General features: G+C 46.1%; 3 protein-coding genes and 1 long non-coding RNA gene across 5 annotated transcripts; 2 read left to right on the top strand and 2 right to left on the bottom strand.

Moving 5' to 3' along the window:
* Positions 1 to 802: 802 nt before the first annotated feature.
* LOC6596851 (casein kinase II subunit beta') lies at positions 803 to 1,436 on the top strand. The gene is made up of 2 exons (XM_002022048.1): positions 803 to 1,172; positions 1,396 to 1,436. The coding sequence occupies exons 1-2, from the start codon at positions 803 to 805 to the stop codon at positions 1,434 to 1,436; spliced, it is 411 nt and encodes a 136-aa protein (XP_002022084.1).
* Positions 1,437 to 2,510: 1,074 nt separating this feature from the next.
* On the bottom strand, positions 2,511 to 9,570 carry LOC6596849 (interference hedgehog). Its single transcript, XM_026990147.1, has 7 exons — positions 8,356 to 9,570; positions 8,091 to 8,286; positions 4,569 to 5,294; positions 4,332 to 4,508; positions 4,102 to 4,271; positions 3,448 to 3,765; positions 2,511 to 3,303 (listed from the first exon to the last, which is right to left on the bottom strand). The coding sequence occupies exons 1-7, from the start codon at positions 9,568 to 9,570 to the stop codon at positions 2,707 to 2,709; spliced, it is 3,399 nt and encodes a 1,132-aa protein (XP_026845948.1). The 3' UTR covers positions 2,511 to 2,706.
* Positions 5,563 to 7,678, top strand: LOC6596850 (regulatory protein zeste). The gene is made up of 3 exons (XM_026990116.1): positions 5,563 to 6,287; positions 6,356 to 6,888; positions 6,954 to 7,678. Exons 1-3 carry the CDS (start codon positions 5,941 to 5,943, stop codon positions 7,676 to 7,678), a joined length of 1,605 nt encoding a protein of 534 aa, XP_026845917.1. The 5' UTR covers positions 5,563 to 5,940.
* Positions 9,571 to 9,583: 13 nt separating the features above from the next.
* On the bottom strand, positions 9,584 to 26,161 carry LOC113566095. Of its 2 annotated transcripts, none has more exons than XR_003408943.1 (3): positions 26,076 to 26,161; positions 15,225 to 15,323; positions 9,584 to 9,604 (listed from the first exon to the last, which is right to left on the bottom strand). It is a non-coding gene; the product is annotated as an uncharacterized LOC113566095 (long non-coding RNA). The 2 variants fall into 2 exon arrangements; XR_003408942.1 differs by lacking the exon at positions 26,076 to 26,161 and adding an exon at positions 23,417 to 23,496.
* Positions 26,162 to 26,884: the final 723 nt, after the last annotated feature.

Genomic DNA, 26,884 nt, shown 5'->3' on the forward strand with positions numbered 1-26,884 from the left:
AGAATTTCGCCCCACCCACTTCCGCCCCCACAAAGGACGAAAATCTGTTGCATCCACAATATTGCAGATTCGAGAAAACTAAAAACGCAGAATCATAGATAAAGACCATATCTATTAGATTGCTGAATCTGGATCAGATCAGATCATTTTTATAGCCAAAAGGAACAAATCAATTTGCACTGGCTACGCAGCGCCCGACGTCACGCTCAGACTGATTTTCTGTCTCTCTCGCACGCACTCTTTGTCGTGTCGTTTAATATTAGCGGCGTCTGCCGGAGGAGAGCCATACTGACTTAGTATCGGGTATAACTGTAGAGTTGCGGTGTCCGCAGCAACTCACAACGTTCCCCCTCGTTTTTTTTTAATATAAAATTTTTTGAAATATTAATTACATATAAATATAATTAACTTTGCGTGCTTTGGCCTAAAAAACTTTTCGATAATTCAAAATGAGTAGGATTCTCGTTTTCGATACAACAAAAGAGTTGAATCTCTCTTGCAAAAACTTCGCTCCCGGCTGGCAATAGTTACTAAAAAATATCAACAATGTTCTAAAAAAAACTTAAGCATTGGGTAAACATCTATAACATCTTTGATTCTTGATACATTGCAGAACTTTCAATGGCCGCTTTATGGTAGCAGGTTTGAGCAGGTAACTTTTTCAACTGTTCCATTCACGTCCGGGGTTTCTTCAGTTGCGAGAGCTGTGCTCAACTCCTGACATTTTAACAATAAAAATTGTCATTTTCTATTGAATTATCGGGCATTCGGAGGGCATTCTCGCAATTGTGAATAAGGTGAGATGTCGAACAATGAAAAAAAGAAGTGCGGAAACGAGTTCTTCACAATGTTGAACGAGGACTACATCCATGACAAGTTCAACCTGATCTTCCTGGACACGGAAAACTATCGCAGCACCCTCGAAGTGATCCCCGACCTCAACTCCCGGTCAGGTTCCCATGTTGGAAATGATCACGATGTGGATGCTAGCGCCGAGAAGCTCTGCAAACGGATCCACGCCCGATTCGAATTGATGCTCAAGAAATTCCAGAGGGCCGTCTTTGCCCCCGTCTGCTGCCCCATCTGCAACGATGTCTGCAACCTGGACGGCGCTTTGCTTGGCACAAACTACTCCATTGAGCTATTCGCTCAAAGGCCAAGTTTGTGCCCATGTGGGTCCTACTATTATGTATAAATCATTTAATCCTTACCGCTTCGAACCTTTTGCACATCGCTTTGGGTCAAAAAAGGACTCGCAGGAAGCTGATACCTGAATAGAAAAAATGAGTACCACTAACAAAATTCCCCGTGTATAACATTGTTTCTGTGTTTTATTGTTAATCTGTTCAGCTCTAACCCCCCTCATTAAATACCTATAAGCAATTGTTGCTTCAGATCCCGATGGTCTGTCCGATTCCGGAGCCTTTTTTGTCTGATTTTTCTAGTAAATTCAGTTTCTTGTGCACTCGATCAGAAGAGATGAACATAGTCGTTCATCTCCACAAGATTCGATTTAAACATTAACTTAAAAGTAATTAAATCCAAAATTTGAATCAGTTTATACTTATGAAGTATTTTAAGTATTTTTCTTAACTGTCTGGTCTGTCTATCGTCTATTGGATAATCTTATAGCTAGAATAGGATGCGTGCTGGCGGATGGATGCGGATGTACGATGATGCATACATATGTACATTAGTTACACTTTTCGTGTGCGACTATTGCGAGCCAGCGTTAGGATAGTCGCTTGCCTTAGACAATTAATTCGAGTGTTTTACACATACGATGCAATAAATAAATAACACTATCTCTACACTACGGGTCTGAAACATCAATGAAAGGATACCTAAAAAAAAAAATGTAATTAAAACTAAATATAATATTTCTACTGACTATCAGGGGTCGGGGGACTAACAAAAAAAACGAGCAGGAACGTTATGAGTCGCAGCTTAGGCCGCGACTCTAAATTTATACCCGATACTCAGTCAGTTTGGCTCCCCTCCGCCAGAGTGCGCACACTGCATTAGGAAGAGTGTGTGAAAGAGAGGGAATGGGTAAGCGCGTGGAAGGTGTTGCGTAGCCACTGCAATTGAATCTTTTTCTTTTGGCTGTAATAATGATCTGATCTGACCCAGATTTGAAAATCTTCGAGATAGGGTAATTTTGTATGATTATGATTATGATTATGATTATGCGCTTTTAATTTTCTCGTATCTTCAAAATTGTGCATGCCACAGTGGGGGCGGAAAGGGGCGGGGCGAAATTTCGAAATACACTTGTAACAGTGCGATATCACAGGAGTCTGGATACAAAATTTGGTTGCACTACTTAGTCTCTGAGATCTAGGCGCTCATGAAGACGGACCGACGGACAGATAGACATGGCTATATCGATTCGGCTATTGATGCTGAATATATATCAAGAATATTGATGCTTTATGGGGCCGGAAACGCTTCCTTCTGGGTGTTACACACATCCACTGTCACCACAAATCTAATATATCCCTATACTCTTTTTGAGTATCGGGTATAAAAATAAAGAGGGTATAGATCTTCTGTTTCCGACTGCATTTGCAAGCCTGGGTATCGTAATAGTAATTGTAATAATACATAATATATATTCTATATATGTCGCTAGTCTTAACTCGTGTCTCGTGTGCTTAGGCTCCTGCTGTTCTTTCTTGTCTAATTGGATGCTCCTCCTTCGACCTACACCTCAATACTGTTGAGACTGCCGGACGATATGTTGTCCGTGTGGCTGCCGAGTCGCGTTCGCTTGATCATCGCACGGCTGGGCATCGGCGAACGCTGCACCCGTGGACTGCCAGGTACAATCGGTATGCCTACCAGACCCTGGTGCCCCTGATGGTGGTGCAGATGTTGGTGGTGTGGCGGCAGGTTGTTGTTGTTATTGTGATGCTGATGGTGGTTCAGATTGAGATTGCTGTGGCTGTTATGCTGGCTGCCCGAGGCGCGTCGCTGTCGCCGCAGCGAGGGTATGCGCGATGGTGTGGGAGTACCGTCCTCAGGAAAGCCGGCCCCGTACGACGGCTGCTGGTGCTGCTGCAGACCCCGCACACTGCGCTCCAACATGGGGGAGGGCCCGCAGGCTCCAGGAAGATGTATAGGCGCCTGCTGCTGCTGGTAGTAGGAGGCGTGTGGCGGCACTGGCGGCGCTTGCTGCTGCAGCTGTTGCTGGTGGTAATCGAGGCGCTTGTGTAGCATAGTTGGTGTCCCCGGCGGATGATACGGCTGGGCATGGTGCAGACCGCTCTGATGCATGGCTGCCACAACGCCAGCGTTGCCCTAAATGGTAGAATAAGAGAAAGAATCAATAGATGAGTAAGGGTTTGACTGTTGATCCGGGTGGTGCTTTGCTGATCGAATGCTGGGCGAATGGATGACATCATGGACAAAAAACAATCTCATCATGGTTGGGTTGGTATTTACGTTTACTGGCTTGCCAGAGCTTGAACCTGCACCAGCACCTGTTGCTGTAGTGGCGTTGGTGGCGGATGTGGATTTCTTGGGCAGCGGCGGCAGTGGCTTGCTGGGGGCGTCCATCGATGGCGATGGCTCCTGCTGCTGCTGGCTGATGCCATCGCAGGCCTCCAATGTCTCGCAGGAGGACGAAGCCATTGCTTGGAGGGCATCCTCATCTTCTGCCGCCTCTCCAGGTCCTCCTCCCGGTATGCAGTGGATCCCATTGCCTTTTCCATGGCCATTAGACAAGGGCGGCATGAAGCGCAGCTCCATGACGTTGCGGTTCTAGAACATTGGACGCAGAGTTTGGCGATGGGGAAACACAGAACACAGATGACAGACAGAAGACGACAAAGCAAAGCCCAAAAGCAGCCAAGAGACCAGGAAATAGACAGAGACAGAGCACAGAGAGCACAGAGGCACAAGCGAGACGGACAGAGACAGGGATAGACAGGGGGTCACGCTTCCAAATCCAAATGTTTTTTGTTTGTTTTGTTTTTCGTTGTTTTTTTTTTTAATTTTGACCAACCAACCAGCGAAAACTTTTAGGTGTGTATTTCGAACACCGGATGTGAAGCTAAGTGAAAGGATAAAATAGATATCTCCTTTGGAGATACTCACCTTGTCGGAGGCAGTGTCCTGGGCCAGCGGGTTAGGCGTGATATTCATGCGCGGTATAACGCCATTCAGGCGTCGCACATCGCCGCCGCTTTTGTGATGCCCGCCAACCCCCAGCACGGCGGAGGTAACAAAGTCAGCTTGTATATGCTCCAATTGCGGTTTGTTCTCATCTGCGGGGAAGCGTCAGATTCAATACTGAATAAATATCCGGGTTCAATGGCAGGACTCACCCTCTGGCTGGGAATTCTTGCGACGACGCAGGCATGCTACCACTGTTGCAATCAGCAGTAGCAGGCCCACAACGGCGGCACCGGCAATCACCGGGTAAATGGAGCTCTGCGACGGCTTCCCCTGGTTGGCGGGGACCATCAGGGGCGTTGTAGACGATGCTGTCGGCTCATTTAGCTCTGCAAAAGGGGAACAATTCAAAGGACTGCCCAAAAAAAAGTCACGAGAGGAATACTCACTCTTTGTCCGCGCCTGACGAATGGCACTGAATTCGGAGGCCGCATGGGCATTGAAGGTCTGCAGCTTGAACTCGTAGGCGGTACCCGCTCGTAGCATATCGATCTTAAAACGGCGCGTATGGCCGCCATCCACAGTCGCCTTGAGGTACTCGCCCGCCGAGTCAGTGGGCCTGTAGTACGCATAGTAGCCATCGATGCTGCTGTCGGATGAGGAGCCCGTGGCTGTGGCCGGGACAGCCGCAGCGGCCAGGGTCCAGTGCAGCAGAACGGCAGACTCGGAGTAGGGTTCCACGTCGCGCAGATCGGGCACCGGGAGGTTCGATTTGGCTACGCCTCTCTCTAGGAAGAACTTGAGTGATGTGTTACCCTCCTTGTTGTCGTTGTTCGAGTAGACGGCCACGATCCGGAAGCGATAATACCGATCCGGTCGCAGTCCCGTCACCGACGACGTGAAGTTCTTGGGGCCGACGGTTACTTCATGCTGCTGCTGTTGGTCCCGGTCGTGGCGATCACGTCCGCGCGTTGCCTTCCAGTAACCGTAGGGTATGTTCTCGTTGGTGGTCTGCCAGTTTTCGCGTGGAATCTTACGGAAGCTGTCGCCGAGCATGCGATACTGCACCTTGAAAAAGTTGATGGAGAGGCCGTCGTTGCGCGGCACGTTCCAGCGCAGCATGACGGCATCGTCGGCCAAACGGGTAACATTGGGCCGTGACGGTGGCACCATGTCTGCAATTGACAATCATCCTTATTAACTTTATTTTAATTTTAAATGCAATGCATAAAGATTCAATGAATTTGTGGAGCTCTCTTAAAAAGTGATGGTCACATATTTTGCGCCCATTCAGCGCTGCCAGACACGCAAGAAATCGATAGTGGCATCGGTAGTTTCAACCCATACCTAACTCTGTACCATCGATAGTGCTATCGATAGTTTTTCACCTCTATACTCAGATTGAGCTAAAATTTTCGCTGCTGTACGTTTCGACAATTGACAACAATTGCGCGGAAATTCAGGGGAAAAATAATTTGCCATAAATAAAAGCGAGGCGCGCCGCCTCAATGTGTAATGTGTTTTGTGTTTAGCTAATTAGCGTACATCGTACGTACAGTAGTTGATAGTTATATTAAGTGCAATAATAACATAGAAACAGTGCAAAAGTAGACGAAAGACGACAGAAAAACGACTCACAAATAGACACTCAGCCACACAGCGCTGCCACCTGTGTGTGTGCGTGTGCATATTCGTGTGAGCATTTTTCGTGTGTATAAGGAAAACGAGTGCAATTGATTTTTGTTCAAGAGTCGAACTCGGAATCCGAGTCCGAGACCGACGCCAACCCACTCAAAACAAACGGCGGGAAGAAGAAGGAGAATGTCGTCGGGGGTGGAGGGTGCCGCAGGTGGGGGTTCAGCGAATGGCGGCAGCGCTGGCGGTGACAATGGCGGAAATGGCAGCACCACTGCATCTGGTGGTAACGGTGGCTCGAATAAAACGCATTTGCCACTCACGCCGCGTTTCACTCCCGAGGAGAAGGAGGTTCTGTATACGCTCTTTCATCTCCATGAGGATGTTATCGACATTAAGCACCGGAAGAAGCAACGCAACAAGTACTCCGTCCGAGAGACCTGGGACAAGATCGTGCGCGACTTTAACTCTCATCCGCATGTCAGTGCCTTGCGCAACATCAAGCAGATCCAGAAATTTTGGCTAAACTCGAGGTGGGTAGACCCTCTAAAGCCTTCTCTATGGCTCCATCTAAAGAGTCTACTCTCCCGATGTCTTTCAGGCTCCGCAAACAGTATCCGTATCGTGAGAGCTCCTCCGCATATACCGGTGCCGGCGGCGGTGGTGGTGGTGGTGGTGTTGGTGGTGGCGGTGGCAGGGCCAAACAGCAACGCACCGTCTCCGTCAAGGTGGAACCCGATTTCGTCATCAGCCCCGATGAATCGGAGCCCAATCCCCAGGGCGACACATTCGATGAGATCGAAATGGATGCTAACGATGTCAGCGATGACATCGAGGAAGATCCCATAGAGGTACAGCAGCAGCAGCAGCAAGCGCACGCGCAGGCCGAGGCCGAGGCACAGGCCCAAGCCCAGGCACAACAGCAACAGACGGCAGCCGTAGAGATGCAAAAGATGCAGAGTGCCGCAGTGGCGGCTGTGGCGGCTGCAAATGCCAATATGCTCAATACCCACCAGATCAATGTGGATCAGATCAGTGCCGAGAAGCTCACCCTCAACGATTTGCTGCACTTTAAGTCGGCGCGACCACGCGAGGAGATCATACTGCAGATCAAGCATCCCTCGGATACGACAGGTAGGACAGACTTCCATAAGAATCCTCCTTATACTATACTATATATATTCCCCTCTTTTATATAGCCACACAAATCCACACGATACCCACGCAGGCGCAACAGCATACCATGGCCACCATCACCGCTGGGGGCTATAACCAGCAAATCATCAGCGAAATCAAGCCCCAGCAGATCACTCTCGCCCAGTATCAGGCCCAGCAGCAGCAACAGGCCCAGGCGCAGGCGCAGGCCCAGGCACAGGCCCAGCAGTTGGCACAGGCTCAACAGATGGCGGCCCAGCAGCAGCAGCTGGCGGTTGCAGTGCATCACCAGCAACAGCAGGCGGCAGCCGTTGTCGTACAGCAGCAGCAGCAACAGCAGGCGCAACAACAGCAACAGCAGCAGCAGCAGGCGGCGGTAAAGATGCAGCTGACTGGCGGTACGCCCACCTTTACATTCAGCGCCATGCCCACGGTGACGGCAGCCACGGCAGTGCCCGTGGCAACGGCAACGATACCCAATGCAGGCAGTCCCGTCCGCAATGGGTCGAGTGGGGGCGGCGGGGCGGTTGGATCGGCGGCTGGGGATGGCTATGAGGAGCGGATGAACTACTTCAAGGTGCGGGAGGCAGAACTGCGGTGCAAGGAGCAGCAGCTAACAACCGAAAAGAAGCGCATCGAGCTGAACAAGGCCCAGGATGAGCTCAAGTATATGCGGGAGGTGCACCGGCTGCGCGTCGAGGAGCTCAAGATGAAGATCCGTATCCTGCAGAAGGAGGAGGAGCAGCTGCGCAAGAGCAGCAGCTCATGAGATGATCTCCTGGAGAATGTCACTGCAGCAGCAGTAGGCGGAACAGAGGAAGAGCAGGAACAACTGGAGGAGTACCCGCAGGAGCAGGAGGAAGAAGAGTACGATGAGGAGTACATGGATCGTTTTATCGGGGGTTTCTAGTCTATAAGTTTTCACTATTGGTTCGTCTAAATGTCCCGCTAGCTGATAAGATAGGGGGGGAGGGGGGGGGGGGGGGGGGGGAGACGGGGCTGGCCAGCAACAATCGATAGCCTGGCCAGCCGCTATCGATAATTATTGATTAAGAAGCCATCACTTGAATGTTCAGCGAAATGATCTATCGCACACAAGAAAAATACAGAATGGGCGTGGCCATCCGCAATCCACGATGCAAAAATCACATTAAATCACAATCATTCAATCATTGACTCACCCAGACGGTTGTACTTCCGCTTGCCCTTGTTGCGGGATCCGCCGCCGCTACCAGAGGACGAGGAGAAGCCAGAGCCCGAGGAGGACCCTCCACTGCCCGAATCATGCGACGAACGCATCGGCACATTCCCCAAAGGCTGGTAATCCTCACCGCTTATCTGAAGGGGATTCACACGCAGCATATTTCCTTCGCTGATCTGTGGATAGACATGAGATGACGCATTAGAAGAACATTCATCAAAGGATTGCAGATCTGCTCTGCTTACCTCTCCCAGGGTATTCCTCGCAAAGCATTGCACTACTCCCGCATGCCGCTTCTGCACGTGATGGATGAGTAGGCTGCGGTTCTCGGCAAGCGTCTCGTTGTCGGTGCTCGCATCCTCGCCGTTGAGTAGCCAGTATATCTCCGGCTGGGGATTGCCTGTGGCCGAGCATTCAAGGGTCAAGGAGTCGCCCTCATTGGTGAGCGTGGCCGCTGGTCCGCGCAGTATGCTGGGGCGTTCCAGGACCTGCAGCTTGATCATGTGCACACGGACGGGCGCTATACCGTTGTCCAAGCGGCACACATACGAGCCTTGATCCTCCGGCCGTACATCGGTTATTTGCAGACCATACGCGAGCACTCGACTGCGATTGTGATTGATGCTGGGGAGAGTGGGGCTGCTCCAGACGGCCTCTGGCCTGGGAGAGCCTACGCCGGGGCACTCCAGGATAATAGTCTCGCCGGGGCGCGCCTGCAGCTGGCTCGCCGGCTGCTGGAGAAAGTAGGGCTGCGTGCGGTCCGTGTAGTCCACCCTAAGGTCGATGACTTGGGGCAGGCGGACTTCCACCCCCGTGATAGCATTGGTTGCCGCGCAGGTGTAGTTCCCCGCATCCTTGGCGCCGACTGAGCTTAGGACCAGGGCCCCGCCCGCTCCCGAAACCAGCATCTCTGTCTGCGGCAGCTTCTCCCCGTTCCGGTAGAAGCTCCAGATGGCCGGCGGACTGGAGGTCACCGTGCCACATCGAATGAGGACACAATTACGGGGCGCCACGCTCCAGCGTACCGCATGCGGGCGACTGTAGCCGTTGGGATTGTCGATCGAAATGGAGACGAGGGTGAGCCGAGCGGGCGTCGAGGCCAGCGCCCCGGGCCCGTACCAGGCAACGCACTGGTAGTCGCCCACCGTCTGTGGACTCACGTAGATCCTTAGCTTCCAGGTGCGCTCCTCGTTGCTGTTCGTCACATTGTAACCGCCGCTGGGCCTCAGGTAGCGGTACGCCACGGATCCATTCTCCCGGAAGCGCCACTCTAGTCGATCGGGCTTCAGGTTCATCTCGCACTCGAACACGACCTCATCGCCTTTGGGGGCCACCGCCGATTCGGGCGCCCGCTCGATGTACACCCCTAGGGTTGAGGGGGAGGATGAGGAGGTGCTGCTACTAAGAGCCAGGCTGAGGATAAGGGTCAGGGCCAGGCACAGGGTCACCAGTCGGGCCATGGCTCTGGTTCCACCCGGGAATTGTTTGTCGCCTCTGGAAGGAGATGAAAGGAACGATTAGTTTTATGGCTTTATGTTTATGGGTCTGGATCTCTAGGAATCTTTTATTATCTGAATGAAAAAATAAATACTACTCGTATCTTTAAAGTTTGAAATCTGAAATCAGTTGATACTTTGGCTCCTGCAAGTCTGAATCAAGGATTATAGCTTACGCTCCGATGCTCTTCTTTTGATTTACGTGTTACTTATTTTCAACTCGAAGCTCGAGAAATTCTAAAGCTCTTTTTGAGAGTTAAATTGAACAGCACATTCGATTTCATTCTCCTCATTAAATGGAATTGATTTCGAGCCAGGTAACCGGTGGAAGATATATTTTCCCCTCATTTAGGTCTCAATCAAAGATAAGAGCTTGGAAAGGGCTGACGCTCTCTCCCTCTCTTCGTTAGATTTCGTTGATTTCCCACAGGAAACAAGGTTTTCCCTGATGAATCCATAGTATTATATAGTATATCCATCGGTAATATTCCATTTATATTCTGGGAGATCGAAAAACCTCTCTGATAAAAGGAATCTCTTCAGAATCTGTATGGCCGGAAACACCCGGGGATATGTCTGATGGATGACTCCATTACCAACTGACTCTCGCCTCCCTGCAAATATTTGGCATACGCGGGGAATGCCGAAGCCACAGCCCTAAGAAGTACCCTCAGATGGATGGTATGGTATGGTACATACCACATCTTGGGCCCTACTGTACCTGCAACAGCAGCAGCCGAAGCAGCAGCAGCCGGTGACTGCTGACTGGACAGTGGGGCGCGGCAACGGAAGCAGTCGGTTGGCCCAGCGATGTGCCATTTAAACTGGACTGCCAAGGACTCGTCGTCGTCGTCGTCGTTGTCGTACCCACCAGCAGATTGTTAATGGCGTGTCATTATTATGAGCTGCTGCCTCTGCCCCTTCCCCTGGCCTTGCCCCTGCCACACAGAGCAGAGCAGGAGGAGTGCATTCAGGGTTCCAGGTTGCAAGAACAAGTTGGAGCCAAGCGACAGTTTGGGTCTCGATTTGAAATTTAAACGATGCCACAACACAAAAGCGCGCGCGGAATTCCAAGAAAACGGCCGCCCCAGTCGTTAGGTACGAAAGTATCCTCTTCATTCCTGTCCCCCTCCCGCACCCCATACCCCCTTGTGGCAGACAGACAGACAGCCTGCTCCACGCAGTCCTGTCCTCCATCCTCCAACAGCCTCTTGACGCACATAAATCGCGCAACGCGGCTCCCATTTGATAGTCATTATTGGGGTCCGCGAGGCGCGTGCAGCTGCCGCCGCGTTCGATGTTGCTACAGACAACACAGACATTGGTTGGTGCCTCAGTTGCCTCAGTTGCCTCAGTTGTGGCTGTGGCTGTGGCTGTGGCTGGCTCCACTTGTTAACGCAAGGAGCAAACCGGACTGCCTACACAGTGCGGCCAGACCCCCGGACCGATCCCCGAGTTTCAAGAGCCCGCGCCCCAGAGCGCAGAGCCCGCTCGAGAGACGGACGGACTGGGGACGCTGATTTAAAACATCTGACAACAAAAGTAAAGCGCGAAATTGACGCAGGTTTCTGCCCCATGCACTACCATGTTGTTCTTGTTGTTGCCCTGCCCCGTTGCTGTTGCGTGTGCTGCAAAATTAATGCGCATTCCTGGGCCCAACAACAGCGGCAGCAGCAGCAGCAGCACTGGAGCGGTGGAGTGGCTAGAGGTACTCCTTTATCGAAGAAAAACCAAAAGAAAATGGGGAGCATCGAAGCTTCTATACCCCTTGATTGATCCTATGATTCCTATGTAATGAGAGGATCGATAATGTTTTCCGATTGATCCGATTCCTACAGGATAAACATGATTATGAGCAACGTTTCAACAGATAACGCGCGTGCAGCAGCAGCGGCCCTCGGTCGGTATCTGCATCATAATACCCAACCTGAAAAGGGGTATCAATCAGGGATGAGGAAACAGGAACAGCGCTGGCAGAATTCAAGGAGCTGGCTTGTCTAAAAAGTCGATTGTTGCACGCAACAACAATGGGGCAGCCCTTATACAGTTTACGTCACATGATGAAGGAAAAGTAGTAACAGTTACGGTAATTGTGGCACAATCTGTGGAATGTTGCACAAATGGGAATGGGAAATGGGAAATGGGAGAACTGTTATTCGATAACAAAAGACATGTTGCTGTCGACTGTTGTGCTGCCTTTGCAAGACAATCGATAAACGATCCGACTACTAACTCTCGACTCTCTCCGTTCTTAGATTCTTGGATTCTTGTTTCTATTCAAATGTTGCTCAAACTAAATCTCTGCCAACAATTTTGCTGCACAACATTATACGTTTCAGTAGAAACAGCAGGCAGCAAGCAGATGTTGCAACGTTATTCACCGTTCGGCCAAAAATGGAATATGATCTTGCGAGGCCGAGGCCGCTACTTTGAGGGGATCTGCCTCATGCCTCTGTCAGACTGTTGCCTCTATTGTGCTGCAGAAGCACACGTTAATTGGCTGTTTGTTTCTTTTGGTTTGTTGGCTTAAAAAGTTAATTCGATTAACCAAAAAAACTGAGAAACAGAAATAGAAACAGAAACAGAGGCACGAACACACATTTGTTCACCCCTTCTTTTTGTTCACTCATTTGGTGACGTATTCATGTTAATTCATGGCGTATACATTCGAATGTGTGACCAATTCGAGTTATTAATCAAACTAAAAAAACATGAATTTGATGGAAAATAAATATACGAGTATTGTATGTTCCAAGCGGTTCGTCATTCCCCCACTGTTTTTGTTCATTTGAATTTTTTTTTGTCAGGAATTACCATAAAAAGAAGTAGAAGAATGTTAGAGGCGGCGCCACAATTGAATTTGAATGAAGGCAAAAGAAGCCTCTATCTTTGAAGTTCATTAAATAAATGCTAGGCGTAACGACCGCCCCTACATGGTGGTTGCATACCATCTACCACCGACCATCTCTCTATTGGGAAGTGTGTGTTATGTTGTCCCTCGCCTCTCTCAGGATTTCCACTGCCACTTTTGTCTCGGCGACTGCTTTTTGGCTATTAGCAGCGGCAGTTAACAGCTTGTAAAACACGTAACACCTGCTACAAGTTGTACTTACACAGAGAAACGAGCAGAGTACACACACGGCACACAGCACACAGCACACAGCACACAGCACATAGAACACAAACAGAAGAAGAGCAGAAGAGAGTTCAATAAAACCTGGGAAACAGAAGAAAGAAAGAAGGTTCATCAGCATCATCATCATAACCATGCCTATACCTCATACTCGATCATTATTATGATCATTACAGATTCAGCAGCAGAAGCAACAGTTTGCTGGCAGAAAAGGAGCAATAGAAAAATCACGAACTATAGTACACAAAGCCCTCCTCCTCTCCTCGCCTCATCCTACCCAATTTACCCATCGTTCTTGTACGTCGCGTTGGAAACAGTGAATGATAACTACAAGGAACCGAGGAAAGAGAAGTCGTTATCGTTAAATCAAATGCAATGAATCAAATCATCAAATCTAATAGAAACGGCTCAAGGTCCTCAACAATCTGAAAGTGATTTTTTAAATGAAATTAATATGGAATTTCGATCTTTGCTAAGATAGAGGATAAGATAATAACCTAGAATCATTCTCCTCTTTGATTTTTTAGTAAATTCTTTGGAATTCTGGGAAGTTCTTAAAGTCCAAGTTCTCAAGTTCCATTCTCAATGAAAGATGTGAAAGTTTCCCAAAAGATAACAAATATACATACATACATATATGTATATATGTACATATGTACATATATGACCCTATAATCTATACGTATACATACGTGCATATGTATATAAGATTACACAAATTTAGAAAATAAAATAAATAATTTGTATAATAAAAACATAAAGAAATCACCGAAGACTCTCAGACAACAAATGTTAACAAAACTATTTACAAAACCATATCAAAAGAGCAATGGAAAATGCATTATGTGAAAGATAGAATTTGAGGACCAATGTTTGTATAAAACTTCTTATACAAATACCAAAAATATTAATATTGATTTAAGATAGGGGAAATTCTCATCTAAAAGTCAAATTTAAAAACAGACCCTAACTAAAAAACTATATATGTATTTATACATACAAAAGTTGAATATAGCATACAAAAATGTTCTAAATAGAATGATAGTCAGACGCCAAACCATGGCCACACTGATTAGAGCTATAGTCAATTTTCAATCCCTATATAACGAATGAATTTCATTTTAAGCAACTTTTTTTTTTTTGATAAAGTGTTCATTTCAATTGGAAACGATGTGTCGATCTGCCAGTTGTTTCTTCTCTACCATAGAGGATGTTCACTGTACAGACACACGCACACACACGAATATGGCGAAAATTCTTTGGGAATGGAACCTGTTTTGCCGCAGCATCAGAAGCAGCAGCTGAAATCTTCTTTGAGCCCCGCGACCGGAACCGGAGCCCAAAACAAGATGCCAAAGCTCTCGCACACACACACACACAGATGCATAAACAGACACACTAGAACACAGAAATAGATAGACAGACAAAGACAGACATATGGAGAGAGAGAGAGAGTGAGAGAGAGGTAAGCAGGAGCGCTGGCCGGGAGGAGACATTCGCCCAAGTAAGGGCCCACCTCTGTCTCTTTACTCCTAAAATAAAAGGTACATCCATTCCAAAACATCTTTAACCCTTGAAAATCCATTCGAAAATATATATTGAACCTTTGGACATCCATTCGGAAACCGCTTTAACCATTTTGAAGCATCTTTTGCGTTCTGAAAAATCTTTAACACTTGCAGATATATTCGGAAATATATTTATCCTTTGGACATCCATTCGGAAACACTTGGATGTCCAATTGGAAACCCTTTTTTTTAAATGGACATCCCTTCGGACATTCATTCGGAAACAAATATACCCATTTGGACTTCTATTCGGATAGTGGAAGAACTGAAGGATACTTCCTCAAAGTAATAGTACCCCCCAGAAAGGGCACAGGCACAGGGTCCGCATCGCAGAAATAACCTCTTCCAGCCCGTAGTGGGAGTGGGGTGGGGGGGCGATACAGAAAGGCGCCAGGGCGATGTGGCACACAGAGAGATGAGGTGGAAGAAACCACTCGCATGTAAACGAGTTCGAAATCTGCATTCCACGGAGAGCCAACAGGATTTTCTGGAACCTCTAAAGACTCCTCTGAAAATTACGATGATCATGATAATCATGATGATGTTGATGATGATGATGCCCCACCTGTTTCTGTTTTCTGTGTTGCTGTCTGCGTTTTGGGGTTCATTCTGTTCTGTTCTGGAAAAGGGAATGGAATGGATATCGTATAGGAGTCTTCGTCTCTCGGATCTGGAGAGTGCGTGGGCCCGAGAAAACGATTTGTTTGTGTGGAGTGTGTGGAGAGTGTGTAGTAGATGGCTTATTGTTATGTTTATGGGTGCGGGAATCCAGAGTCCAACTCCATGGGATCCATGGATCCAGACGCCCACGTCCTCACAACAATTCTCATGGAGTAGGAGGAGGAGGAGGACTTCTACTGCGTGGGCGCCCCTCTGGAGCTCTGGATACCAGGATTAAAGATTAACAGCTTACTCACCTTTTGTGTGCTTCTGCTCTCCTTGTCACTCTGTCTCTCTTTTTTCTCCCTGTGGTGGTCTGTCTCTTTCCTTTGATTCCCCTTTAAAAATTCAGTTTACTGAAAGAAATCGGGGAAAAGATATTCAGAAATCCGAACAAAAATCAAGAGATGCCCCTATGTAAATATTGAAAATAGATGACATTTTTAATGAATTTCAAAATAATTGAGGCCCAAAAAAAGCTCCAGACGACAGGCGCAAAAAAAAATGGAGGGCTAAAAATAAAATCAAAAATAAAAAAAAGAAGGGAGAGAAAGAGAAGAGAGCAAAGAGTAAGGTTACTCAGGGAAGAGTATTTCGTAATTTATTGGGTAATATACAGTATGCACAAAAACCACTTTTAAATTACTCTATAATAGTAAAACTTATACTCCTGAATGGACTCCCGATTAAATGAAAGACAAGGCATAAAAGGAGGATACAAATTGCGAAAGAAAATGCAAAAGTAATTAAGGAATAAAAGAAGTAGAAGAAGACCTTCGGTAGTCAGCAGTAGGTAACGTTTTTTCGAGGCACAAATGTTTTTCTTAATTCTGTCCCAAGGACCCAATCATAATGATTATCGGGTATCTAGCAGATACAATAATTCTTTATAACACATCGTTTAGGGGTTTCTCTAAATTTCCATAAAAATTGACAATTCATACTGTCATCCTTCAGAGGATTACTTTAATTTAAGTTTAGTAAAAAAAACCCAACAAATATAAAAAGCCAACATATTCATATTTCTTTCAAATAAAACACCATAAAAGTGTCTTAAAATGGACTATTATTGGACTTATGTATGTAACATTAATCATAATGCATTACCAGGGATACCCCTAATACCCACTGTAATACCGGCGGGCTAACTCTGAGAGCCGAGACCTCCCTTTTAGTGTTTTGCTGTCCATTTAAAAATACATAAAACTAAGACGGAACACATCCGGATCGGAAAACCCCTTGCTCCGACGACACATAATGCCATAAATATAAAAATAATATTGAATTGATAAAGAGAAAAGAGAAAACAAGAGGAGTATAGAGGACAAAATAGGAATAGAGAATCCAAAGAGAGATGAGAAGAAACCAATCACAATAGGAAAGTATTACTGTGGGTTCCTGAGTTTCCCTGGCTTTTTCAAAAGTTTTCTTGGATTTTTCTTTACTTCTAATTTGCTGTGAGGCTTTTCTCCACTTATCCCACCCGCACACATACACCTCCTCCCGTTAAGAAACGCCCCGGAAAACGCCTTGCAGTTGTTGTGTCATAATTTTTCAAGAATCTTTGAAATGTTGCCAAGTCGAACAGGGCCTCAAAACAACAATAAAAATAAAACGAGCGCCACCCTCCCGCCCAATACAAGGAAAAGTCCATCCCATCCATGTGTCCACGTGCTAGTGTGAGTGACAGTTGTCATTTTTCATAAATATTTTCCAATTTTACCTTGCAAAGCCAAGTGAGAAAACAACGACAAAGCAAAGCAAACTGAAAAAAAAAAATAAAAGAACATTTCCATGGGAGGTCGAATGATTTTAGCGATCTATTGGGGAATATTAGGGCAGTGACAGGCGGGGGAATCTTCAGATGGAGATCTACACAAAAATATATTCCACTTATGTACATATGTACATACATACATATGTATTCGATTCTTTGGAGGAGCCCTAGCGGAGGAGTGGGGAAGATCGTGTACTGCTAAGCCACGCCGCGAGAGAGAGCGCAGCCACGACTGGGAAGGTGTGCTGGAAGAAATATCTGTGAGCTTGCATCGCAACAAAAAGATTCGAAGCCTCGATAAAAAAAAGTGGGGGATAGGCACACTGCCTATCGTTTATCGTATATCGTATACCGCATATCGTATTAGGTGCTAAGTTAGCGGAATGGCTGTGTATTCAAATCCCATGTTGCACACATAACATCAGGTACGATCTTGGATATGGCGTTGTGGCAGGCAGCCAGTTGGGGACCAAATCCGCTTTTTGAGGATGACTCATCCGGCAGTCGTACGCGGGTTTTGTTTTTCTGCATTTTTTTGTGTCGCCGTTTTGTCGGTCAGCAAATTAGAAATAGCAACAGCAGCGGCAACACCAGCAGTGGCAGTTTCTGTGGCAGGGGCAGGCACACTTGCCCGGTGGCAACAAAAAGTGACAGCAAAGCTTTTTCTAGTCGCCGCATACAAACGTATGTACATATATATTTGTGCGGTCCGTTTGTGTGGTTGTGGGTGTGTGGGACCTCCCCGATGCCCGGGAAAGGCGTTCGTTCTCAAGTCGCATTTTTTCTCACAGCTGTGCAATGTGCAACGTGAGCTGCCTCTGTCGAAGCCGCCTTTTACTTTTGTCATTATGAATGCATGTGGCATGCAACTTCTTCTGCTGCTGCTGTGGCTGCTGTTACTCGTATTATTATTAGCAGCAGCCCTGCAGCAAACGACATCTGAGCTAATTTTCCTGCTGCTCGCATTCCACGAGTGAAAGCCACAGATCCACTGCCATCTGCATCTGCTGCCTCCACATCGACCAAATGCAAAATGCAACCAAACACTAAAAGCACTCGTGAGAAACGACTATGGAATACCCTGCCAAGTACTTCGATTGAAATTTTAGAGGACCATTCTCTTTGAAAGGCATTCTCCCAATGAGAGGGGAAGGAACTTCTAAACAGGGAAACAACAATACAAAATCAGTATAGTGCAATACAAGTATATAGCAACTACTTCTCTCATTTCTGACTATAGTATATATATGAACTGGATGACCATAAATCTCGTATTTCCTTATACCCTTCGAGTATATACATATACATATACATATACATATACATATACATATACATATACATATACATACATATATATAGTTTTGATCAGCATCAATAGCCGAGTCGATATAGCCATCTCCGTCTGTCGGTCTGTCCATTCCGATCAGCGCATAGATCTCAGAGACTATACGAGCTAGAGAAACAAAAACTTTGTATCCAGACTCCTGTTGTATCGCACTGTTTCAGGAGTATTTCAAAATATCGATCCGCCCCCTTCAGTCCCCATTAAGAACGAAAATCTGTGGCATCCTAAATTTTGAAGATACGAGAAAACTAAACTATGGAAAACGCAGAACTATAGAGAGCGACCATATCTACCAGATAGATCTGATTAGATCTGATTACTATTATAGCCAGAATGAACCGATCAATTTGTAGCATCTACACAGCTCCTTGCACATGATCTTTCTAGCGCCATCTAGCGGAGGGTAGCCATACTGACCAAGTGCCGGGTATAAGTATATGTACATATGTATAACGTTTCCCTTCGTTGATATTCAAAATGTGAGCTTTGTAGCTTGACCACTTTGGATCCCATAGAAGAATTTCTTTGGCTTTATGATCTTAACCCTATAACTTTCGTGGGTCCAGCCTTTGAGGTTGCCAAGATTGAAATCCTTATCCATTACTTTGTCCTGTCACATTTATCCACGTTCCACATGTGCCCTTCTTCTTGTCCTCTCTACGGGGTACCACGTAACGTATGTACATACAATATCAAATGCGAAGAAATAAATAAATGAGAGGCGAGAGGCGTAGGAGCATGGTCCAAAATGTATGCGTCGCCCGATTCATGTCAAGGAGAGAGGAGGCGGCCGTGGCTCGAGGCCGAGTCCAGTTTTGAATATCGTTAAATTTGCTCTCATCTCTTTTCGCTCTCTCTTTCTTGCTCTCTCTCTCTGTCTATCTCTCTCTATCGTTCTCTCTTCTCTGTCCCGCTCTCTTGCGTTCCTTTGGCAATTGGTGCTACACTGCCGTATTCATTATCCATTATGCGCTCTATCCCCTCATCGATCCACACATACCCGCTATCCATTTTCGATGTGCTTTCATTTGCATGCCTTTCATACATTTTTCAAATACTTATTCTTTTGATACCCTGTTTTAGAGGTTAAGGAAATCATTACCGTTCTCGTATTCGCATGATTTTAAAGATGTATTTCGTATATAAGCTGCTTCACAGATCCGATCTATGACCTGAGATCCGATCGTAGTACCCTGTAGATGCCATAGGGTACATTTATCTGCACTCCGTTGAAGATTTGCTACAGCTTTGTAGCACGAACAATTATTGCTTCTAGGCTATCTAGACTATCGAGACTCACTTTTAGAAGAACATGGTGGGCACCATGTTTCGCGATTGCTATCCGCTATCCGCTGTCTCTTTGTCTTTGTCTTTGTCTTTTTCATTGTCTTTGTTTGGTTTTTTGCCTTTTTTCATTGCAATTTATTTGATTTTCATTGCATTAAATTTCCATGTTTCCATGTTATCGTTTCTCTGTCCCTCTTTCTGCTGTTCCAAACTCTCTTTGGTATTGTTTTCCTTATGCATATGCCATAATTTGAGCATTTCTCTTTGTCCATTCTGTCCTTTCTGTGTGCTCTCTTGCGGATATTGGAATTTCAATATGCGTTTCGATTCTTTTTATATTTTTTGCGCAATGTTCTCCCTTCCATTTGCTCCACTTGCATCTTCCACCACTCTTCCTCATCCGCCACCTCCTTCATTACCACATTTCTTAAGTACAGTTTTCCACCTATCCATCCATTTATCATAAACATTCGTCAGCTTCTTGGGGTCTCCTTCCACCATCATTAATATACTATTTTTGTTTTTTTTTTTGGGGTGGGGTGGTGTCGGATGGGGCTTTTCTATTTTCATGTCACCTGCGGCCTCTCTACAATGCTGGGGCCTCTCTCTCTCCCTCTCTTCCCCTGGCTAATCTGCTCTCTCTTTATCCTATCTTTCATTTTTTTAAATAGGGCCCTTTTTTACCATCTTTCAGAGCTAGGAATTATGTGGGCGCCTTAATGGCCAAGAGACTAGCCTCATCCCACACTACCTCTCCCATTCCCTCTAATGAGCCTCTCAGGCCATGCCCCCTGCCCCTTCTAACGCCTCCTATGCCACCAGAAGAGTCTTGGTGGACAAATTATACAAATTAATATGGGATCTATCAAGCGAAATATCCACTAATTTGGCGGCAAACAGGAAATGCAAAAAGCCCCAGACACACACCACCTCTCCCTCACTCACACCCAACGCAATCACACACCTCTCCCCCACTCGCCCCAATAGACGGGTGCATGTGGAGCAAACGTATCAAAAACGAGGGGGAACGTTGTGAGTTGCTGCGGACACCGCAACTCTACGGTTATACCCGATACTAAGTCAGTATGGCTCTCCTCCGGCAGACGCCGCTAATATTTAACGACACGACAAAGAGTGCGTGCGAGAGAGACAGAAAATCAGTCTGAGCGTGACGTCGGGCGCTGCGTAGCCAGTGCAAATTGATTTGCTCCTTTTGGCTATGAAAATGATCTGATCTGATCCAGATTCAGCAACCTGATAGATATGGTTATTATCTATGATTCTGCGTTTTTAGTTTTCTCAAATCTGCAATATTGTGGATGCAACAGATTTTCGTCCTTTGTGGGGGCGGATGGGGGTGGGGCGAAATTCTGAGATATACGTTTTATAGTGACATCTTAAAGGAGTGTGTGTACCAAATTTGGTTACTCTAGCCTTAATAGTCTCTGAGATTTGTGGTTGCCTCAGATTTTCGTCCTTTGCGGGGGCGGAAGGGGGTGTGGCGAAATTTGGACAGGAAACGGTCAAGGTCCGATATCACAGGAGTGTGGATACCAAATTTGGTTGCTCTGGCTTTTATAGGTTCTGAGATCCTTGAACTCATATTTTGCAATTGGCAAAACCGACCATGAAACCTGTGTGTTAGAGTGAGACAGAGCGAGAAAGAGTGAAATTGTTTTCGTGATTCTGGCTGTAATAATTATACGATCTGGTTCAGATTTTGCACTCTAGAAGATATAGTCATCTTCTACGATTCTGCGTTTTTAGTTTTCTCGTATCGTCAAAATTGTGGATGCCACAGATTTTCGCCCTTTGTGGGGGCGGAAGTGGGCGGGGCAAAGTTTTGAAATATTTTTGGAGCAGTGACATATCACAGAAGTCTGGATCCAAAACATCGTTGCTCTAGCTCTTATAGTCTTTGAGCATTAGGCGCTGAAGGGGACGGACAGACGGACAGACGGACAGACGGACGGACGGACAGACGGACAGACGGACAGACAGACATGGCTCAATTGACTCGGCTATTGATGATGATCAAGAATATATATACTTTATGGGGTCGGAAACGATTCCTTCTGGACGTTACACACATCCACTTTTACCACAAATCTAATATACCCCAATACTCATTTTGAGTATCGGGTATAATTATGAGCTCTTGTGTTTTCATAACCGATACTCAAAACGAGTATAGGGGTATATTAGATTTGTGCCGAAAGTGGATGTGTGTAACACCCAGACGGAAGCGTTTCCGACCCCGTAAAGTATATACATATATTCTTGATCAGCAGCAATAACCGAGTCGATATAGCCCTGTCTGTCCGCCCGTTTGTCCGTCTTGTTTCACGCCTTGTTCTCAGAGACTATAAGAGCTGGAGCAATAAAATTTTGTGTGATATCATACTGAATCCAATTCGTTCCCAAATTTTGCCAAGCCCCCTTTCGCCGATGACTATATGTATTATTCCGATGGAATAGTGTAAATCTTAGAAAGATAAACCAGAAAAATGTTCTCTTCTTCCGAATCCCGGAATGCATTTTCAAAAGCCTGAAAGCCCTCGCAGTAGTCTCTTCTTCTTTTTTCATTATTTTTGTAAAGGTTTTTTCGCATGAGAAAAAAAAACTATCAAGAGGCAGCGCGGAACAGCAACAGCAGCGATGCAGCCCACACCTTGTGCCGGTGGAACTCCCCTCCACTGCCCCTCTCATGTTCATTTTTATCGTATTTTGCTGTTGGTTTTTTTTGTTACATTGCTGTTTTGTTGCTGTTTTGGCAGTCGGCCAAAAAATGTTGACGTTGGCGACGACTCCTCCTCGTTCTGTGCTTCTGCTTGCCGCTTGCCGGGTGGCATTCACTGAATTGGCCCACATTTGGATCTTGCATTCAATTTTGATCAATTTTACGCTTATTTTTTTCTACACTAGAGCGGGAAGGGGAAGGGGAGAAAAGCCTAAAAAAATCACTGTTTTGAGTGAAGTTTTCTAGAACGTCGGTTTGATTTGAGCCTTGCGTGTGGTGTGCTTTCTCATGTTCCTTTTCTTTGAGCGCTTTCTGCTTCTTCTGATTCTTCTTTTTTGGCAGGATTTTCCCTGGATAGCCCAGGTTTCATCGCCCCCTTTTATAGGTTTCCAGGACATGATCAGAGCTTTCAATGGTCCCCGTCTTTCTTTTCGTCTATGAAGCTAAGAAGCTAAGAGCATTTCTTTTCTTCTGTACTTCTACTTACCTTCTTTCCTCTTCCTCTGCCCACCCTTTCAACGTATTCCTCTCTTTTTGTTTTGTTTGACTGCTCAATTTGCGTCAAAATTTTCGGTTCTCTTCTGTCCTCTTTCTCTTTGTGTTTATTGTGATTTTTTGTTGGTAATTTAAACCGCTAGCCAAGTTCTTCGATTACCTGCGGGCCCCCAGACAATGGTCAAACCTGCCTCTTGGCCTCCGACTGGCACTACCTCCCTCCTTCCCCCGCGGTCGATCGACTCTCCACTCCCCAAAAAATCGAGCATTAATATGTTCATTAATTTAAATTATGCATAAATACTCGTTGGTGTCAAAAGAACTTGAAACATGTAGATTCGTATGAATGTAAAAATTGGAGAAATAAAAAAGAAAATCACGAATAAAATTTGATTTCTGACACACACCAAGCACACACACGCTATTATTTTGTATTCTTTTAGGGAACACCGTTGGGGTTTGCTGTAGGAGCACGGGTCAAGAGAATAGAGTGAGAATTAGAAAGAGCAACGAATGGTGGATGCTCTTATACCGCGAGAGAGGCGGGAGAGAAAGAGACTCACACACGTGAGTTTTCTTTATTTTGCCAATACAAAAAAATCCGACTGTAAGGGTTTTCGATAGATCTAGTGGGTAAGATAATTAGTGAAAAGATCGATGTATAGAATTGTAGCTGGATATTCCTGGATAGGGTATGCTTATGTGAAACCGGAGGCAGGAACCGAACACTCTACCCACTCAAATCGCTTGGAAAAATAGCGTGGATTTGTGGAACGTGCAACTTGCAGCGGTGTCGTCTTACATTTTCGTTACCAGAGTGCATTTTTTGCACTACGTTGCCTCTTCCTCTTCCATTCGGCTAATCTCCCACTCACTCGCGTCTCCCTCTTCCAACTCTTCTACTCGCCTCTCCCACTCGCTCCGCTCTGCACCACCACCACACTTTGAATGCATAAATTCTGCAAGGTTCAAGTATTTTTTTGTGCTCCTCCTTCGTCTTCCCCTGGAGACACCGACGCTCTGGCGCGACTGAAATCCAAGCTCGCTTTTGCTGAATTCTGGGCGACAGCTTCGTCATCAGTGCATTAGTGCGAGAAAGCAAGAGACAGAGAGGAAAAGAAAGAGAGGGAGAGAGAGAGATGGAAAACAACACAATTGAGAGCGACTGACAGAGCAAACAAGAAAGAAAAAAGGCTTTAAAGATCTAAAGAAACCGAAGTTTTAGATACCCTTGAGCCATTCGCTTGTGGACAATTTTTTAATTTAATCAATGTCAATCGAGAAGTGTCCCTGAATGGCTGATGGAATCGGTGCTTGTACACCACTACAGGGTATATAGTAAGTGCTCAAATCGTATTACCCTCTGGAAAGGGTATATACCCTACACGTAAAACGAAAAATATGAAATATATGTTCAAATTAATTATGCAATTAAGCACGCGTCGACCGATTGTTGGGGGCACCAACAACTGCCAAAACCCATAAACAATTACACAGGCAACAATGTCTGCTATTAAGTGGCAATATCAATCTGTTGCAAGGAGTGTGGAGTGCCACGCCACTTGAATGAAGTATAAAATAGTAAAATGGAATGAAATGAAGATTTCCTGCCTCGCAGTCGCATCGCACTGCTGGTTTTCCCATGAAAAATGCAACTGATGCAGAAATTCATACACGTAGGCGCAATGGGGCGTGGCAGACATAAATAAACATCAACGGAAAGGAATGGCAACGATAGATTAGGAGGAGACGGAGTGGGAGTGGGAGTGAGAGTGAGAGTAAGAGACAGCACTGCCATCATTCACATGAGATCTATTTGAGTTTTCTGCTCTTTTGGAGTGCTTTTCGCACGCCCCTCTCCCACACCTCATCCTCTTCTCTACCACTCACCTGGGGCGACAGACGCGTTCCGCCTTTATGTAGCTCTTTTGATACCTTGGACAGATAGGGTGTATCCAGGTAAACAGAATGATACAGATACAGATACTACTGTTGATAATGCCGAATGTTCCATTTTGAATATGAAACATCTCCATTTCAATCGGATGCTTATATCATATGGCTTGCATGGTGAAGAGAATTTATCGGTAATCTGTCATATACGCCATAGTTATTCCGAGGGTATCCAAGGCTTCGGTATCGCTTCGAAGCTCGTCTTTATTTTTTTGTGTTTATGGTCGTGCGGCGCGCTCTTTTGGTTTTATTAGATCATATTATCTATTTTGGTACGACAAATTTGTAATTTAGATCAACTCGACGCGATGGTAGTGGAAGCAGCAGAGTCGGTGGCAGAGATAGATAGAGAGAGAGGGAGAGGAGGGGCGGTAACCGTTATGGGCTTTTAATTAATTGGTTTTTTTTTGCATTTAATTGAAACAAAGAGAGAGAGAATAGGGGGCATTGCTCAGTGATGCGTGGGGATGATGGGATGCCCCAAATTGCTGGTTGATTGAATGATCCCCCAAAACATTGTGGAATACGCGGGATCGTTTACTGTTCTTCCACCGCCACCGTCCCCTCCATCTCTTATTCTTCTTTTCCTCTCTCTGTTCTATAATTTGTTCTCCTTAGTTTGCCTTTCTCATGAAATGCAATAAACACGAATTTAATTTCTGTTTTTATTTGCTTCATTTATTTACTTACCCCGGACGTACGTGCCACTCCACCTCCACCACCACTCCATACATCCCATACCGTCGGGCAAGGGACTCCTTATCAGCGGATCCGAATCAATGGACGGTAGGGACCGATGGAGCGACAGCGGTTTTATCACGTAACAAAAGTCGGAAAGAGAACACAAATTTAAAGTACAAACAAAAACTACATGACGAGGAATGGGGTTTACGTAAGAAAATCTCAAAATTATTACGCATTAAATTGGTTGGAGATTCGACATTCCAAAATTTGGTGCTCGTTTTGCATTCCGCAAGGAACCGGAATCGGAATCAGAATCGAAATCAAAATCATATCCGGAATCCACATTTGAATTGCTCTTCTGCGTGGCCTTGAACAGAGACCAAGAGAGAGAGAGAGAGTGAGACTTGAAAGAGAGCTTCAGTAAAAAGTCGGAAACCATTAGCAGATGACGTCAAATGGAAGTGGAAGAGAGAGGACACAGAGTGGCGGCAGCAGCAGCAGCAGGTAAGATCGAAGGGCCCCCTGTGATTGGGAATATGGGGGGGGTGAATCGCAGTAAGCGATGCCTTGGAATGCAGTGGGGTCTATTTCTCAGATTTCCAGAGAACACACAAAAAAGAGGGAAGGAGGGCGCGATAGAGCGGGATCGTGAACACAAGGAGCATTCTACATAGGGTGTCGCATGACCAGAGAACGCTCACCAGGTAGTCACCAGCATGGTATGCGACCCACAGAGCGCTGAAGAGTTACATAGTTTATTTGACCCAAAGAGAGCAGCATTGAGCCAAAATGTGACTAACTTAACAGGTACCTCCGTGACTTACCTTGTCAAAAATACACCTTGACTTGGAACGAAGAAGAAGCCGAAAACCAAACGTGACCGTCTGCCTTTCTCTCTTCACCACATACTCTCTTTATGTGGGCATGCAAACGCGGATGCAGCGGCTCAGTCACTTTTTGGATCCAACTTCGATTCTGCTCAGTACCTCCACTCCTCTGCGATGCCTTTCACTTCACTTCACTCCTCTCTCTCTACCGATCACCTCTCGATCATTGTTCCGTAATAAAGAAGTCAACATTTTTCCCGTCTCGTTCTCATTTTCGGCAGGTAGCGATGCTCTTTGGATCTCTTCTTTGCTGCTGCTGCATCGCTCTTGCTGCAGAGCATACCTTTACTTTACCTATATCTCTTTCTCTTTCTCTGTCTGTTGCTTCTTCATCTCTGATGGTTCCATAACCTCTGCTCGTGTGGGCTTAATAGAGAAAATGTATCGTCACCGCTCTCTGCTCTGTTCGGTCTCTTTTGTCCCTGCTCACTCCACCAGTCTCTTTGTTAGGTTGAACTTTGTGCGGCATCTATTTATGAATGAAATCTGTTTAAGCCTGAACGGCTAGCGGCTGGCCCTCCTCTGCCCCACCTCCGAAACTCAGGGCTGCTGTCGATGAATGAACGTGCAACACGGCGGCGGCAACACGGCGATGGCACAATACAGTTTTTGTCGCTGCAGCGAAGGCTGGAAAATTGATGTGGTAAGTGAATGGAAGAAGAAGAAGGAGTTACGGCACCCAAACTATCGCTCATTCAACGGTTCATTGCACAGCGCCATGGCAGATGCCAAATTAATGGAGCCGC

The sequence above is a fragment of the Drosophila persimilis genome, unplaced genomic scaffold (genome assembly GCF_003286085.1).
Source record: "Drosophila persimilis strain 14011-0111.01,24,50 unplaced genomic scaffold, DperRS2 tig00000520-arrow-pilon, whole genome shotgun sequence".
NCBI classification, from domain to species: domain Eukaryota; kingdom Metazoa; phylum Arthropoda; class Insecta; order Diptera; family Drosophilidae; genus Drosophila; species Drosophila persimilis.